General features: G+C 43.7%; 1 protein-coding gene across 1 annotated transcript in view; it reads right to left on the bottom strand.

The window, feature by feature from the left end:
* DCHS2 (dachsous cadherin-related 2) overlaps positions 1-18292 on the bottom strand; it is a 109004-nt gene extending 90712 nt beyond the window's left edge. The window contains exon 1 of the mRNA XM_050338639.1: positions 16463-18292. Coding sequence (XP_050194596.1) covers positions 16463-18292 — 1830 coding nt within the window. The remainder of the gene's footprint in view (positions 1-16462) is intronic.
* Positions 18293-18710: the final 418 nt, after the last annotated feature.

Raw genomic sequence — 18710 nt, 5'->3', positions numbered from 1 at the left:
TATTGATAAACTACCCCAAAACACACAGTTTGAAAGAGCAAATTAAAGATGGTTCTATCAAATTAATGTTAGAATATCACATAAAGATTGTCCATATTACTGGTGCCACAGCTAGAAGTGATCAATGTACTTACAGCTAGTAACTCTCTGAAGACATAAAATCCTCCTGGAATTGTCACAAATACATCTAATGTTCCTAATATCTAAATCTATCTACTACATTACAGTTTCCAAGGTCTACAATGACTGTACATATGAAGAGGACGTGAACTAATCCAGTGAGATGAATAATTCTAGAGAAGTTCAATGCCCAAAAAAAAAAAAAAAAAGTGTTCTTGAAGTTCACATTATTGCTGCAAAAGAATATGACAAGAATATTGAATGGACAAATTACTGTTTACTTGTTAAAAAGCACTCAGATACATAAAGAGAAAAAATTATTTCAGGTGTATATGGCATTAAAGGGGGCTACCAGCTTAACAGTTAGCTTAGGAAATGGACTTTCTTACAGCAAGGAATAAAAACAAGCTAGCCTGGTTATCACTTTATAGGCATGTCCTCTTCTATGGTTTACAACAAAAGTATTTACTATTGTCATGATATAAAGGAAATCTCTCCCCAGAAATTTGTCAGTGTCCTTTTCCCCATCCACTGCAGGAATTGTTTTTAGATCACAGTTTGATACACGGAGAAAATCTGTAACAAACAGAAGCCTCATATATCTCGACTCTTACATTATTGTGTGTTAAATGAATAGAACATATCGAGCACACAAAGTGCCTATAACTCCAACAGTCTCCAAAAAATGCTGCTCCAACTGATGCTAAGTTCCTGTCTCACACCTAAAAGAGTGTTTCTGTGGATCAGTCTGGAGACCAGTATATTTAATGCTAAGCATATGTAGCTTCAAGCCATTGTTAAAACCATTTGCACAAATCCTTAACTTCGTAACACAGATGTGCTGGGTGAGTGTCCTTCACTGTGATAGCGTTCAATTAAATACAAAAGGAAAACTGATACATCCTTTTGCTCTGAAAGCTTAATTGAATTTCTGACAGTTTCTAGAACTCTGCTTCAGTCCTATCAACCAAGTGGCACTGTCACAACAGCATTCATTCCCAAACTAAAATTCTTCTTTTTTACCTTTCAAGTATTTTAAGGACAGTAATCACAAAACACGTGCAATACAACTCACAGAAATCTAAACACTCTTCAGGACGCTTTTCAGAGACAATTCATCATGTTCTCTTTGGCTCTGCTCATCTTTCTCTTCCAACCACCAAGTCACGATAATGACAAAATGCCTTTTTTTTTTCCTGGCTACTGCTGACAGCAGCGTAATATTCCAGTCTCATCTCAGTCTCTATTGGTCTGCCTTCTTCTTGTACCTTACAACTGTTTTTATCTCCCATCAGTACTTTAATTACTTTTGTCTTCTTTTCTCCCATTTCGTACATGCAACAGCAAAGTCAAAAAGTAGGCTGAATTATAAACACAAAGGATCTTATGCTTAAGAATGTCACAGATGCAAGAGGAATAGGACTGAGATGTTTATTCTCCACAGTCAGAGATCCTATTTTTTGTTTATAGGGATGCATCTTTTTAATTCAATTAATATTAATTTTAAAAGGGAATACACATATTCTAAATATTCACAGGTCCCAAATTTTCAGAGCATCTTTAAAAGTAGGATGAGGAATATGACAGTTGTCTGCCTCTTGAGGCTCTCTGAAGGCTTCATTAACAATTCCTCTCAAGAAAAGCAGTTTTAATACTGCATGGTGAGAATATCCACACTCACTGTGACAGTTCAGGAATCTTCCCTGTAAACAACTCATGAACTTTGTCTGACATTTGGAAATTGTTTTATACATATTGGTTTTTTTGACTGATTAACTCTCATACACACCATTTCCAATCCTACCACTCCAACCAGACAGAATGACTAGCCATAAAGAACAACAATTGGTCCATAGGGTTAGGCTGTTTAAAGTCAGGTAAGGGTTTTCTCCTGTTTGTTCACAAAGGAGGAAGAGGAGAGAGCGAACAATATCCAAGTAAGTAAACTTCACTGAGCAAACAAAACACAAACATAAAAAGATTTGAAAGAAGAGACTACATAGGGGGCAATCTTAGTAATTTTCAGAGATCAGAAAGAAGATGTGGTCTTATTTAGTTGGAGACATATAAGATTCACATGAGAACAAAATGTCAGAAAAGCTTTGTTACGAAGAAAAGACGGAAGATGCAGAAGCCAAGAGGAGCTGGGCTGAATCCCAACAGTGACTTGAAAGATTTATGGTAACTCCAGAAGGTGCTTAGAGACCCCACAGAGATTCAGATTCCAGGGGCTTAAAGAATGAATGGCCTAACGAAATAAATCCCTAACACATAAGCCAGTGAAATGTCCCACCAGAGGAGGAGGAGGAACTCTATCATCAGCCCCAGCTAACCCGCATATTATTAAAAAAAAAAAAAAAGAAAAACAAAACACAATGAATTCACATGCAGGTCTGTGAGCCAAGAGAAACATAGATGGTTAGTCCTCAGAGTAAGAAGATGAGATTTTAACAGCTGCAAAGTGTTGAGCTAATGTTCAGAGGATATGCTGTTTGGTGGATTATTTTCCCCAGCATCACAGGGAATAAAGCTGGGTATCTGCTATAGGTCTCCTTGGCCCCAGGGCTAGACTTGCAGATATACAGAGAGAATTACAATATGCTTGGAGAAAGAAAATCACCAGGAGTCATTTCTTTATGAGGAGCTTTAACTTCTAAGAGACTCACAAACCAATGAAAATAAAAAATTCATTTGACATGAATACTTCAGAACATGTATTTATCCTCTAAGTTTAAATTAAATGGGGGAATAAACAACAGTTATTCTGTATATCAAAGTTTATGTGATAAATACATAAGGTTAAAATGAGCAGTTAGCAAAGATTAAAAAAAAGGGGGATTGGGTATGAGAAAAATCTAGGACTTCAGTCAACCATGATAAAAAATATATAGGTATTCATGGACAGAAGAGAGTAAGCAGAAATGTGAGTGCTAGGATGAAACAAGAGCACGTTGTTAAACTTGGCCATTGTTCTAGAGCTTCTAGAAGAAGTACCTTCCTCACTTCTGCTATCAGCAATGATTGTGGCCAGTGTAACCAGAGTGAGGACACAGGAGTGGAAGTTACGTACCTTAAAGATAAAATTCAGACAGCATTCAAAGTGGGAGGACCCAACACCGAATCACTATATAACTGAAAAATCAAAGTACAAACTTGCAGCCACAATCGTTCTAGATCTTAACAAAACCTCCTTTCTTGAAAATATTGAATGGAGAGACTACATTTAAAAAACGAGAACAACTGAATGTGGGAACCACAATCCTATCAGCCTGGCCTAAACACATAACAATGTCAGAACACGCTTCAACAAATGAAGAGAAGATAGAAGAGAAGACAAAACATTTGCCAAGTACCTCAGTATCCTTTCAGTAACAGATCTTTCTAGACACACAAGTAAGTTGATCTCGATTTAGTAAAGCAACCCACAGAAATCACATCTCTTTACATTTGTAGTAAAGACAATCCAGCTGTTACTAAGAGAATCATATGGTAAGAAACTAGGTAAAGAAGAAATGAAAACAAGATGTCTTGAAAAAGAGAAGTAATGAATGTGTTGGTTGTATTGATAACCAGCTTGTTAAGTCTGTTAATTAACCAGAAAAAAACCCAGATCATAAGCACTTAAATAACAGTTCTCGAAACTAGAAAGCACTGTCAATATAGGAGATCAATAGTATCTTTATACAGAAGAACTAGACAAATGAAATAATAAATATAGGATGACAAAACATGAAATTACATACCTAATATAACTAATATTTTTGCTGTGAGCTGGGAATTTATTCATTGGAAACTGAAGAGGAGAAAAACACCCAGAAACATGGATGACTATAACTCAAAGTGATCCAGCCTAAAAGACAGGCAAACCGATTTAGATGAGATATTACCAGGTAAGTATCGACATTCCTCTGCAAATAACTTGTCAGTTTCCATTTGGAAAATAATGAGTACAGATGATGGGACAGAGAGATCCAGTGGTCTGGCTAGAGCCAGACACTTGATGAAAACACCTGCCTGACTGTACATTTCAGAAGGCACACAGTTCTGATACGCTTCCCAGAAATGCGTGGTAGGGGAGGTGTAGTCACCAGGAGCCCTTGGTGGTGGATTGGTGGGTACTGAGATTTGCACCTGATAATCCCTACCAATGCTTCTAACTTCCATCCACACTTTCTAGGAAAAATTACTAAGATTTAGTGCAGGCTCACAGGCCTAAAACATGGTTTCCATTAGGAGCAATTAGCAAGAATAATGGCATAGCATAAAATCAAAGTCTCAAAAAAGTACACTTTAAGTGGCCTCCAACAAGACATAATAGACATGGAAAACATTTATGTTGTCTTGGAGATTTCTGAACACGGCATTTTAACAACGAAGATTTTGAAACTGAGGGATAACTTGTGTCCCATAACCACAGGGTTCTGGAAATGCAACACATGTTCTGGTCTAACTCCCAAATATTGGCTTGGGTCCTCCCTTCAGAGAAACATTTCTGAAAATTAAAAGCAGTCAGCCTTTCAAGCAGTGTGTTTCAGCTGTCAGGTCTTTCCCCCTCCTCAGACACAGACACAAATGGAGATTAAAATTTAAAAAAAAATATTTATTAGTTCCATGAACGTTTACTTCTTTAATTGAATATTACAACCCTAAGAGACTTTGGGTTTGGCTTTTATCAATGGGAAGAGAACACAAAAGCAGCCTGGTATCAGAGCAAAATCATTATAAGACTGTACCACTGCCAAAATTATTGCTAAAGTCATCAACTTCAAAGACAGCTAAAAAAGGAAAAGGAACAAATTCCAGGATATGGAGTTTTACTTTAATAGTAACAAAAGGGAGGAAACAAACAACCAAACAAGAGGGGCCAAATATATGGGAGGTTGCCATTCTTCTTTCTTTTTAAAACCAGAATGCTCTCTCTTAGGTCCTTTAAAAGTTATACAAATCTAAAACCAAAGGAAAAATAATTTTCTAAGTTGTAACTTTGTTTTCAAATTAAACTTTGGGGAAAAATAATTATTCTACTACAACTAGTGATGGCAGCACATATTTTAAAATGTGTTACACTAAGAAGAAGTTCTATGCTCTGGGAAAGCAGGTCACATTTGTATTAGAATGTGTTTCACCCCTTTGCTCCTACAGTGTGACGTGTATACAACACTCTGTCCCCTCAGAAACCCACAGACACACATGAAGTTAGCTGGGATTTTCAAAACGCAGAAAACCTGAAATCCCCCCATCAAGAACAAGTTGAGGCTGATTTCATTAGGGCTTATGTTTCTAAGCTCCCTGTATGCTTGTGCAACAAAAGCTTATTTTGTAAAGGCCCTCCCAGTTCTCCCCATTGCGTCACAACTTGTGCAGCCATCAACTGGCGTGATGTTGTTGTATTGTATCACTACAGACCTACAGAAAGGAGAAGGCAGAGGCAGGAATTACCAGGTTTTGTAATTTTCAAAATCCATCATTAATGAATCTTGTGCTCCAAGTTAAACCGTCAGTCTTCAATTTGAGCAATTTTTGCTCCATCCTTTTTTTTGCACCATGAGCTGGAGACTCCAGCTGCAGCTGGAGCCCCTGATGAGGCTTCAGACACCAACTGGCCCTTTGTATCAGTGGTGCTAAAAAGCTACCCCAGAACCTCACTAGAAAACTACAAGTGTAAGCAGAGCATACCCCAAGAAATTTGAAGTGCTTTCAGTGATTTAATTGCTCAAAATGCTGTAAAACTGAGGCCTATTGGATATCTTAATGAGCAAGAGTAACAGTACAGTACACAAAACACCCAAAACAGGAACCAACCTGTCGAAAACTGAGCAAGCGCTGAGCTGTTACATTAAGATTACTGCTTCCCTCCCCTCAAATTCAAAAGTTTAAATTCCATGCTGATACATTCTTGAGATTAAAGTATTTTCTAACAGTAAGCCAAAAACCCCTATTTACACAGCATGCACTTATGGTCCAGTGTATGGCATAAGTATTAACAAAGGGATAATCCTTCTCTCAAACAGATTATTCTCCTCCATTTGGGAGCATCTTAAGACAACTGAAAATCTTCTCAGAAGAGGATAACAGGCATGCCTGTTTGAGTCCATGCCCATGTAAGTGCACATCGATCCTACAGAAATGTCATTAAGCATTATAGCGACAAAAGTAGAAAACTGTGTATATAAAATTATCTAATTAATCAAAATGTTGGGATTTCTTACAGAATCAAACTGGATACATGTCCAAGGGAATAGTCTAACAAACGATTAATGAAGTACCCTTAACTAAAAATAATTAGGTGTCTATGTAGTTATGGAGAATGTTAATACATAACCCTATGGGTGTAAAGAAGCAGAGATAAAGGTATCAATATATCTGTGACTGGTGACAGCCTTTGAGAAAACACAGTTTAATACAAATGATAGGTCAGTTATCAATGCCACACCGCAGAAGAACAAGTGGAAGGAAAGGCTTTGGTAAATCATTACTCTGCTATGTCTGAATATGAGTTCAAAACTCAACTGGTAAGATACATCCAGTTCCTTGGACACTGCATTAAACCATATGTGTTTGTTTATAACTGTTCAAAAAAAAAAGGGCATAAACAAGTTGTTTGTCTCACATATGTGTAGTCAGACATCAGTTAAAAAACTGCCCTTCCTGTTACCCCTTCCCCAGGACCAGATGTAGGCACAAGCCAGTGGAAATGGAGCAGACATAAGCATGACAACCTAATTCTCTGCATGAGGGAAGTAGCTAGGGACAGGGAGAAGGAGGGGGAAGGGGAGACAAAAACACTTTACACAAGGTCAGTGCAGGAGACTGAGACATCTGTCAGGGCTGGAAGTTAGTACATTTGCTTTTATTACAGCAAATAATGTCAATACCGCAACAGTTTATGCTTAAAACAGTGCAGCCTGTGAGCACAAGTAAATAGGCATGACAGTATCCTGATTTTTATTTTAAGTCATATCCAGCAGGAAATGGAGCTAGTAAAGTCTGGCATAAATGTAATGGTTGTTTTCATTTAGTGCAAAGGACAGGAAGAGAGGGAATCTAGAGCTATGTCTCTAATGTTGTACTTGCAGTTACAGAATGAAAACCCACTTCTAAACAAAGCACATCAAAGCATTTCAAAATCCATAGATTTGATCCATCTAGAGTAACCCAAGTATCAATGGGAAGCTTGTGGAAATGAGGAAACAGGCACAAAAAAGAATTGCAACACAAGCATTGTCCCTTAAAACATGTTCTGCTAACTCTCACTGTCAGATGCTATCATGAAGAGCAAGGCTTTGGGTTGTACTGTCAAGTTCACCCACACAAAGAAAGCCTAGTTAAAACTTTCTTTACACTATTTGATTCAATTGGGACTGAGTGAGGAATAAGAACTGACAATACAAAACACAATTTCGTCAGTAATCCACCTACTTTGGTACATTGTTCCCGCATTTACCCTAAAAAACCTAGCCAAGTAATTACCAAAAGGACTTGGCAGATATTTTATATCTGACATAGCTGGCCAGCACATGGATACTTGCAAACATCCCTTCTGCATTAGAGTGCAGTAGTAATTACTGTAAATGCTTACAGTTACTACATTTGGTCATGTATGTGTTAGACAGGACATAACTGTTTAATCAGCTATTATTATTATATAAAATATAAAATACTACTATATATATTACTATATATAATATAAAATTATATACAAAAATTTAAATAGCGGAGCAGTTTAGTACAAAAAGCTGGTAAGTATCTGCACATCTTCTGTTGCAATGCTAAATACACCACCACTGGACATGTTCTCCAGGCATGATGTAAATCCCTTGCAATTCAAAATTCACCAGAGTAGAATGATTTCACCTAAGTGCCAATAAAATTAATGACTTTTTACAGCTTCTCATGGAGTTGTCTCAAAGACCTTAGAACGAACTGAATGAACTGTGATTTATAAGTATTATTTTAAAAATCCATTACTCCTCCTGAAAGAAGTGTCTTTTTATACATATTAGTAAGCTTTCATCATAGACTGAGACCAAGGGCACTCTTTTTTATTAATTCTATAAAATGGGAACTTGCTTCTACTACATTACCTTTGTAAATAAGGCTTCATTTTATATTTTCATCAGTGGCACATTTCAGCATTTGTCATTCAAGAGTAGGTGCTGGCCAAATGCTAATTTTTTTTCAGCTAACAAGAATGAGTACTGGAAATGAGATGGAGAGGTGATAGAACGGATGGGTGAAACCATGGGTATTTGGGACCGACCATTCTCTTTGTCTCCAGGTTGAAAGCAAAGGTGTGATTTCTCATGGAACAGGTAGCTGATTGGCACACCCACTGCCACAGCATATGGGGGCTGATGATACTTTGGAAAAGCTGAGGTGAGGACTAGGTAATTTTCACAGAAGAAAAAATCATTCAGGGTTACAAACACATAGAAACTATCTTGCTTGGGATGTCCTTGAGCTGAAAACAGTTGAACATCAAGAATCCATGAGGGAAAAATTCACGTATGTTTGCCCTATTCTTACACTCATCCAGGGTGCATGCTTTTAGTGTCTATAAGAAGGATATGGGGCTAAATGGGATACTGGCCCAGTCCAATACACACACTGACTCTTACACAGAACATCTGTACCAAATGAGCTGTGTGATATTATCCTCCAAGTGTTTTGTCAGCTGGTATCTCTGTTTCCATACTCTTGACACCTGCAGCAGGATTTGAATAATCAGCTGGAGAAAGAGCCCCACTGCTCACTAGTGCAGTGTTCACATTATTTAGCGTTTGACACTCAGTGTGGAGTAGGGATTGTTCACACAAACTCTGTCATTAATGTAATGCAGAACAAGTTTCCCCAAGCTATCTACATGGACACTGAAGCTCATAAAGCTTCTGACCAGGTTCTAAATCAAACTCATGCATTTTAAAAGAGAAATGCAGACTTTGGAAATCACTGGGTTTTTTTCAGCATCCAATTAGAAGTTTGTTTTCAAGAATGAATTGAGCTGTGAAACAAAATAAGTCTCATTCTGCTGTGTGTCAATCTGTTTGCATAGTAAAATGGAATTTAAGAGATTCCTAACTCATCTGTTTCCCAATACTTTAAAGCCTTCCAGGAAAGACTAAGCCTTCTGCTGATGTAGCAATTTATGAAAATCTATATGGATGATAAACTGACATCAATGTTTGATAAATGAACAGACAGGCCATACCCAGCCATTTACAGCCTATTAATAATTTGCTTGAGAGTATTATAAGATAACTGCTGATGTCAGGTCTTTGTATAAAGGTGAACACCAGCAAAACCCCTCCATTTTCATCTAAAAACGTAGTTCACAATGATTACTCCAGAAGGTCAGCAGCTATCAGTGAACTCATGCTGGACATTTAACTGAAAGTTTATTCATTATTTTGCATAAAAGCCTACAAACTTAGCAGCCAAATGTATTCAAGGACTCTATGTTTGCCACTGGTACTCTGAGTAGTCTATAAGCTAATATTTTAATACAGAGATCACTGCAATATAAAGTCTAGGATTAAGACTATTTAATATCATTACTCCTCTTCCACTACCCCAAAGCTAGGGATACATCCAATTTCTCTAACAAGAATACCTTTATCATATGGGCTTCTTTTCTTAACAGAACTATAGACTAAAGTATGCGCCAACTTCAGACTTAGTCACACACAAGCCTTCAAAATTTCACAGAATCAGCTATGTTGGAAAAGACCTCTGAAATCATCGAGTCCAACCCATGCCTCAACACCACCATGTCAATTAGACCATGGCACTGAATGCCACATCCAATCTCTTCTTAAACACCTCCAGGGACTGTGACTCCACCACTTCCTCAGGCAGCGCATTCCAATGTCTAATCATGCTTTCTATGAAGAAATTCTTCCTAATGTCCAATCTAAACGTCCCCTGGTGCAGCTTAAGACTATGTCTTCTTGTCCTATTACAAGTTGCCTGGGAGAAGAGACCAACCCCCACCTGGCTACAACCTCCTTTCAGGTAGTTGCAGAGAGTGATGAGGTCTCCCCTGAGCCTCCTCCTCTCCAGGCTAAACAACCCCAGCTCCCTCAGCCTTTCCTCATAGGACTTGCGCTCAAGTCCCTTCACCAGCCTTGTTGCTCTTCTCTAGACCTGCTCCAGCACCTCAATATCCCTCCTGAACTGAGGGGCCCAGAACTGAACACAATACACAAGGTGCGGCCTCACCAGTGCCAAGTACAGGGGCAGAATCACTTCCTTGGTCCTGCTGGCCACACTGTTCCTGATCCAGGCCAGGATGCCATTGGCCTTCTTGGCCACCTGGGCACACTGCTGGCTCATGTTCAGCTGATGTCAGTCAGTGCCCCCAGGTCTCTTTCTGCCTGGCTGCTTGCTCAACTTGTAGTGCTGCATGGGGTTGTTGTGGCCAAAGTACAGGACCCAGCACTTGGCCTTCTTGAACCCCATACCACCAGATTTGGCTCATCTATCCAGCCTGTCCAGGTCCCTCTGCATAGCCCTCCTACCCTCCAGTAGACTGGCATTCCCCCCAACTTGGCATCATCTGCAAATTTGCTAATGGTAGACTTGATTCCCTCATCCAGATCATCAATAAGATGTTAAGTACCTCAGCCTTTTCCTCATCTTTGAGTAACTACATTCCCCCTGCCTGCATTCAATAAAAAACGGAAGTTTTCCTTGCCCCTCCTTTTGCTAATAATGTATTTATAAAAACACTTTTTATTATCCTTTACAGAATTGGCCAAATTAATTTTAATTGAGCTTTTGCCTTTCTAATTTTCTTTCTGCATGACCTAACGACATCCTTAAACACTTCTTGAGTTGCCCACCCCTTTTTACAAAGGTGATGCACCCTCTTTTTTTTCCCCAAGTTCCTGCAAAAACTCCCTGTTCAGCCAGGCCGGTTGTCTTCCCCACCTGCTCATCTTTCAGCACATAGGGATGGCCTGCTCCTGTGCCTTCAAGGCTTCTTTCTTGAAATATGTCCATCCTTCCTGGACCCCTTTGTTTTTAAGGGCTGTTTCTCAAGGTACTCTCCAAATCATCATCCTGAATAGGCTGAAGTTTGCCCTTCAGAAGTCCAGCAAGTATAGGTTAGATGACAAATTTCTCTGCTGTTACTGTAGTTCAGTCTGGTGTTTGGTCTTCCTGTTGTCAATTGTATTAATTTTAAAACACAGTGGCATTTTAAGTCAACAAACAAAATCTATCTTTTCTGCAGCTGACTTCCTGAAATTGAACACAGTCAAAATTAGACCTGCAAAGCTCAAGAAGCAGAGGAATGCATGGCGTGATCTTTTCTTGCTTCTTATTACTCTATCTCTAACTAGGATGAGTTGGATTTTATAGCTCTTTATAACTTACCTGAGCCTAGTTTGCTGGCTTCATTTCTGCTTTCAGTAATTGCAGTGCGGATTAAATGATCCAGAACCAAAACCATCATGGAAAAGACTTTCCTTTTAGCTCCTTGTTTCAACATTCAGAGAAAGAAAAGGAAGAAAAATGCAGTTTGCAGCCAATGCTGCTACCTGCTTAGTGTCTCAATGACAGATCACAGTCTCTAAATTTCCATCCCTCAAAGCGGGAATGTAGCCTCCATCCCTTTTTGTCCTCTTTGTCCTTTTTAATTTTGCAGAAGGCAGAGAAAAAATAGGAGAAGATTCATGTTATAATGTCTGTTTTAGAACTCTCTCATTCTTCAAGTACCTCTCGGAAATGTGCATTTCAAGTAAGCATGAACAACTCTCAAATATACTAAGCACTTTAAAATCCTCAAAACCCATGCATTCTTCTTACATATATTATACCTTTAAATATGATTTTCTAAAATCACATAGGTTTATTATCCCAGAATTTCTGGTACATCTAGATTAGCTTTAAGAGCTTTAAACAAAATTTTCCTTTGCTGTCATAGCATTTACAAACCTCCCACAATCTCAGTATCAGAAAGTCTGTTATTTTTAAATAAAAGGAATGGAGGAGCTCTAACCAGGGAGTTGAAACAGCCTCCTTAATGGACCAGAAAAGTGCAAGCTGTCATAACAGTGGAATGCATATGGGTCTCTATCATTTGCCAGATAACATACGTTTTTTCTCTTCCTCTGCTCTTTCAGAGATGACTCTAAAGCCAATAAACACGAATTTTCTAATAAACAATAAAAGAAAATACATTTACTAAAAATCTACTGACATGACAATTAATGACAATTAATTCATGACAATTAATGTTCTCTTCAAGATGCAATTACAGGTATGTAACTTGTTAGACTTTTAGTAAGAATGCATGTGCTGTATAAAGTGAATGACATTTACGCCACAGAGTACCCAGCACACTCCAGTGGTGGAAGAAAGTTTAACCTATAAGCCCCAAACATATACAGAATGTACTGTGCTGTATAACACAAAATAAACACCTTCACTAAGTTCAAAATACGAGTTGAGCTGAGAGCTGCCTCTGTCACCAAATCTTTAACTATAAGCTTTGCACAGCCCAATAAGGAAAATACTCTTTTATGCAGGAGTCCATGGAGGATACAAAACACAACGTGGTGTTTCCACCCCATCTAGGTAAAAGGTAAAACACAAGGCAAACTGGTGCCAACCTGATGTGCTGATTTCCTTTTAGATGAAGTTTTAGCCTGCTCAGAGAGAGAGAGAATATTGCCACTTCAGCTAGAAGACTAAAAATCCTGACAAAAACCACAGTACTATAATTCAGAGAATCGTAACAGGGAGAATTGAGAAGCATTGCAGTCACCTAAAAAAGCTTGAAGATAAAATTTGTTGTCAGAATTAAACCCCTGTTACTCTACGGCAAAGCTTTATTCCTTAATTCATTCATAAGATTAAGTGAATGGCTCAGAAGAGAGACACTTTGTCACACCCCATATTTTTAGGCCACAGAAGTGCAGTCATCAGAGGGGTATACATCACAGATGCTAAACCTACCTAAAATTGCCAACAGTGCAGAAATAGGATATCGTCACCATCACTCAACAGTCATAGACATTTGTAATCACATTGGTCCTTGAGAATGGGAAGAAAGGTATGATAAGAAAAACAGGAGAAAGCCCAATGTGCTCTCACTCATTCCTGCACCTTATTCCATTTCTAGGCCATGCTGAAGGTCTCCAGGTAAACAGATTCATATTATGCTGAAAGTTCATCAGAATAATTGAATAATCAATGCCATCCTTAAAGCCAGTGACCACTCAAAATTAAGATGCAGTACCTCTACATGAAGAAACCAGGGTTTTGATGCATCTGCAAATATCAAAACGTTACTAAAACATCTGCAGACATCACACCAAGAGTGATTCTGCTGCTTCTGCTTTTGTTACTGCAAATTGCCTTGGTCTACAATTTATCTCCAGTTGTGTTCACCTTTTCCTTCTTGTACCTTTTTTTGGTTTGCTTCTTTTTAATCATCTCACCAGCAATGCTTAAATTTTAACAAAGGTGTGTCTATAACAACTGCTAACAAGCCAGAAGTTCAGTATACAAAAATGGGCAAAAATGTGATAAAGGCTGTTAATGACTTCAAAATTCCTTTCAAAATTCCTCTTATGTCTTTCAGTGCATACTTTTGCTCTACTTTCTGATGTCTGATAACCCGTTACTTTCCCACTGATTTTCCCTTTTCTTCATTTAAACTTTATCTCTTTTGTCTACCCAGATTTCTGATCTCCACCTTTGTTATCTACCCCAGAGATTCAATCTGGGGTAAAACCATTGCCACATTTCTTTCTTATATTAGCTGATGCAAACAAATTCCAGTTGTTTTTCAGGATCTGGATTCTCCCTTACTGGTCAATTTGCACTGCAAGGAAGAGCCTTTTGTCTACAAGGAAAAGCCCATACATATGCCTGGAATAAAGCAGTATTTCCAGAAGATGCTGAAAACGATGTCCTTTAAGTGCACAGTTAAGCCTCCTAATCACTAAATTCCTAAAGACTAGGAGAAACCAGTAAAACACAGACTTACATGCAAGTTGCTCCATTTCATAAGTCTTGCCCATATTACATGCCACATTTGTGGAGAGTAGGGAAAATGAAGATAATCTAAATAATCACAGCAGAAGTAAAAGATTTCCCAGAAGGAAATGAATGTCCCATTAATCAACACGCAGTCAAGAACATAAGGGAATAAACTGTCCAGTTATTTAGTGGCTGGACAGAGGTACAGCAAAGCACTAAGGCAGAAGGCTCTAGACACTCAATGTACGAGGTGATGGTTTGTCACCAGTTGGTCCTCAAGCTATGGTTACTAATAAACAAGACTTCAGTAATGCAAGAGACCCTCTGCTTACAGAGGGAAAAGACTAGAAGGTTTAGAAGACTTCCAGGGACTACGAGTGTAATCTAAACGTAAAACAAATGTTTATCACAACCCCCCAGGTTGTGGAGCAGAGGAAGTTATGACATGAGTAGCCTCCTTCAGTATCTTGGTTTGTGTCCAGTTCTCCAGGAGCAGCAATAACAGAGTCCATGGTTATCTCTTTTTCATGCTAGCTCTGAAGTTCAACAGCCCACTTAGAGACAGCACTCACAACACAGATCCTGAAAAACAGCTTGGCCAAACCAAAACTTATTTTCTACATTCTTATCACTCACTGCTACATCCTAGAGCAACGTAAACAAAGCTGCCTGCTTCATGATAGCCCTTCCTGCTCACAATCTTTGAGTAGAAGGAAAGTGGGGGGAAGAGGTTCGAGGATAATTTTAAAAAGTGGGTATGTTTAAAGCTTAAGCCTGCTACACAACATGGTATGAAACTTGGATGTGACTATGGTGATCTTGGATTCACCTGTAAGCAGTAACAGCTTCGTTCCCAGGCAGTCCATGGGCTGCTCATCTGCTGTTCCACCTGAGCATATCCCTCATATCTCACCTTTGGCTTTAATATCCCAGGTTTGATCATTCAGCCACCAGGGTGTAACTATTTAGTTCTCCTTCCTAAACAGGATTATGGCAGCATGGTGACACTTGCAAAATTCAGTACACCACAGATGACAGCCACAGTAACATGACCCCTGCGGCCCTAGAAAATCTGCACTACTAATACATCAAAACATAGCAGGAAAAAAAAAATGATAAAGCCACAATCACAGGTTACTTTCTTTAAAATATTCAGGAATCCTTCAGGAAGCTTTTCTCTAATTAAATCAAGAGCGAAAACCCGTTATTGATCGGCTGCAGGCGATGCCCCCCGACGGCCTCCCATCCGCCGCCGCCTTTCAGCACCACGGACGCCCGCGGCTGCCGCAGCTCCCCTCGCTCCTCCCCGGGAGAGGAGAACTCGTAAAAGCACGTTATTAATTTTCTTCAGGGCTTTCCTGAGGACACTGGTTCAGGATGGGGTTTTTTTGTTGTTGTTGTTTGTTTGTTTGTTTGTTTGTTTTTGTTTGTTTTTCCCGCATGGGGTTGGAGGGGAAAAAAAAAAGGGCAGTGATGGGATTTTCTTTTTGGTTTGGGATGCAAAATGAAAAGCTCCATGAGCTCAACCTTTCCAAATTTTTTACAGATCAATTTGTGCAAATTGGGTACTTTTTGAGTTCAGAGTGCAATTAGAAAAAGAGAAGAAAAAACCGACAGAGCAGAATATGGTTTTTGTGCAAATAAACTACTGTTGGACCCAAAATGTCATCAATGACTCCTGATTTGAAAAATTAATTAATGAGGCTACCCGGAGATAAAGGCAGAATGATTTCTCATCAAACGTACTGAGGAAACACCCTGCAGCTCTCCCTAGGTCTCCTCTTAAATTACGTTTTCCCCAAATTCACGTGAGTTCTGCACAAACTCAGAAACATGTCTACATTCACCCAGGATCAACTGCTGCGAATTTTCTCCTGATGGAGAAGTCTTTGTTCAGTTCAAAGGCATAAATTCTGAAATGTCATTACAAGCTAAAAGCAAAAGGGCTCTTTGGCAACCCCTGGCTCTCCAAAGCCTTCATTCAACCTCACTTGCAAAGAATAAAGGGGGTTTTATGGACAGGCAGAACGCTTTTTTCTATTAGCATTAATCAGTTTCTGTGAAGGCAGGGTGAGTTGATCATCCTCCTCAGCAGAGAGCTCCGGGATATATCACCAATCCCCTGAAGCGCTCTTTAATTTCAGGCCCCTCTGCCTGCCCTCCTCTGTGTTTCAGTCTGACTCACGCTTACCCTCGGAGATGGACCTCTAAGGACCACCCCAAGCCTTCAGAAGCCCCACAGGCTGTTTAGCCCGCCCCCTCTGGGGTTTAAGCTACCCCTGTGTTACGGGACAAGGCGCACGTTCCTGAGGGACCCCGCGCGGGGCGGGGCGGGGCCGGGCGCGCGGCTCACCTGCACGAGGGGGCGGCCGGGCGGCGCGTGCTCGGGGAGGCGCGCGCGGTACACGGGCCGCTCGAACCGCGGCTCGTTGTCGTTGGCGTCCTCCACGCGCACGCTCAGGCGGCACGCGGCGGCGCGAGCCGGCACCCCGCCGTCGCGCGCCACCACGCGCAGCTCCAGCGCCGCCTGCCGCTCGCGGTCCAGGCGCGCGCGCGTGCTGACGGCGCCGCTCCGCGCGTCGATGCGCAGCAGCGCCAGCGCCGCCGCGTCGCCCTCCAGCGCGTACCGCACCTCGGCGTTGGGAGAGCCCGGCTCGTCCGCGTCCGACGCGCTCAGGCGGAGCACGGCCGTGCCGGGCGAGGCGGCCTCGGAGACGGCGGCGCGGTAGTGGGGCTGCGGGAAGGAGGGAGCCTCGTCGTTGAGGTCGGCGACGCGCAGCAGCAGCGGCTCCTCGACGGAGAGCGGCGGCGCGCCGCCGTCCGTGGCCACCAGCCGCAGCTCGTAGAGGTCGCGGCTCTCGCGGTCCAGCGGCCCCGCCACGCAGAGGAAGAAGACGCCGGCCCCGGCCGCCCGCAGCGCGAAGGCGCCGTCGCCGCCCAGCAGGGCCAGCGCGATGCCACCGCCGCCCTCCGCGCCTTCCTCCTCCTCGCCGCCCTCGTCGGCGTCCGAGACGGAGACTCGGGCCACGTAGTCGCCGGGCCGCGCCCCTTCGGAGACCCGCGGGCCGCCGCTCTCGGTGAGGTAGAGCAGGTGGATGGCGGGGCGGTTGTCGTTCACGTCCAGCACGGCCACGGAGACGAGGACGCTGGAGATCTCGGGCTCGGCGCCGCCGTCCCGCGCTTCCACGACCAGGCGGTGCAGGGCCCGCGCCTCGCGGTCCAGCGGGCGGCGGAGGCGCAGGACGCCGCTGCGCTCCTCCACTGCGAAGTAGCCGTCGGGGTCGCTCTGCCGGCGATTGATGGCGTACCGCACCTCGCCGTTGGCGCCCAGGTCGGGGTCGGTGGCCCGCAGGCGGCAGACGGCGGTGCCCGGTGGTGCGTCTTCCCGCAGCCGCGCCCGGTACTCGCCACGGCTGAAGGTGGGCGCGTTGTCGTTCTCGTCCAGCACCCGCACCGACACCCGCAGGCGGCCGCGGCGCCGCGGGCTCCCGCCGTCCCACGCCTCCACCACCAGCCGGTGCACCTCCGCCCTTTCACGGTCCAGCCGCCGCAGCAGCACCAGCTCCAGAGGCTCCGGCCGGCCGTAACGCAGCTGGAAGAGCGGCGGCTCTCCCGCCGCGCCGCCCTCCTCCAGCAGCGCGTATCCCTGCGTGCCGAAGCGGCCGTCGTCGGGGTCGCGGGCAGCCGGGAGGCGGAAGGCGGTGCCGGGCGGGCTGAGTTCGGAGACATTGAGCTGCAGGCTGTCCGCCGGGAAGCGCGGCGGGTGGTCATTCACGTCGGTGACCGCGATCTCCACCTGCACCACCTCGCCGCGCAGCGTGGCCGCCGCAAAGCTGTAGCGCGCCCGGCGCTCTCGGTCCAGCCTCCGCGCCGTGCGGATGATGCCCGTCTCCGGCTGGACGTGGAAGTCCGCCAGCACTGCCGACTCGCCGCTCCCCTCCGACAGCAAAAAACCCCCAGGCGGCTCCGAGCCCGCCGGCAGCCCCGCACGGATGTCCCCCACCAGCGTCTCGGCCGGCAGCCCCTCGTCCACAGCCAGGCTGAGGTTATACACCGGCCCCGCGCCGCCGCCCGCCGCGCACAGCCACAGCGGCACCAGCAGCGCCAGCGCCCTGGTAGGTCCCGTCGGGGGAGCGCCGCCTCGCCCGCCCCGGCACCTGCTGCCCCGCAGCCGCCTCGCCATGCTCCGCTAAGCCGGCATCGCGGGCAGGCTGCGCCCTGCTGCTCGCCACCACCGCCGGGCAGGTGCCTTCGCCTCGCCGCCGCGGGAGAAACTCCCGAACGCCGCCGCCGGTGATGGGAAGGACGAGCCTGTGCGAGGGGGCGGGAGAGCAGCTCCCCGTCGCCACCGCCCCGCGCAGCCCCCGCCCCGCCCGCCCACCCAGCGCCCGGGGGGCCTGGCGTCCCCAGCGCACGGACGTGTCGCGCTGGGCCGGGGTGGCGCGGCGCTGCTCCAGTGCCCCCCAGAATCCGGAGAGGTCTTTGCCGAAACTGATTCATCGGGAAATCAGCTGGCTTCCTGCTGATGGGGAAAGCGTGACTAGCGCACGGGCTGCCTCTAGATGCAGAGGCATGCTTCGTGAAGGACGAGAATTTAAATG

Source organism: Myiozetetes cayanensis, unplaced genomic scaffold, assembly GCF_022539395.1.
Source record: "Myiozetetes cayanensis isolate MyiCay16 unplaced genomic scaffold, myiCay2020 scf7, whole genome shotgun sequence".
NCBI classification, from domain to species: Eukaryota; Metazoa; Chordata; class Aves; order Passeriformes; family Tyrannidae; genus Myiozetetes; species Myiozetetes cayanensis.
The sequence above is the reverse complement of the archived record's forward strand: the minus strand, read 5'-3'. Positions and strand labels throughout refer to the sequence as shown.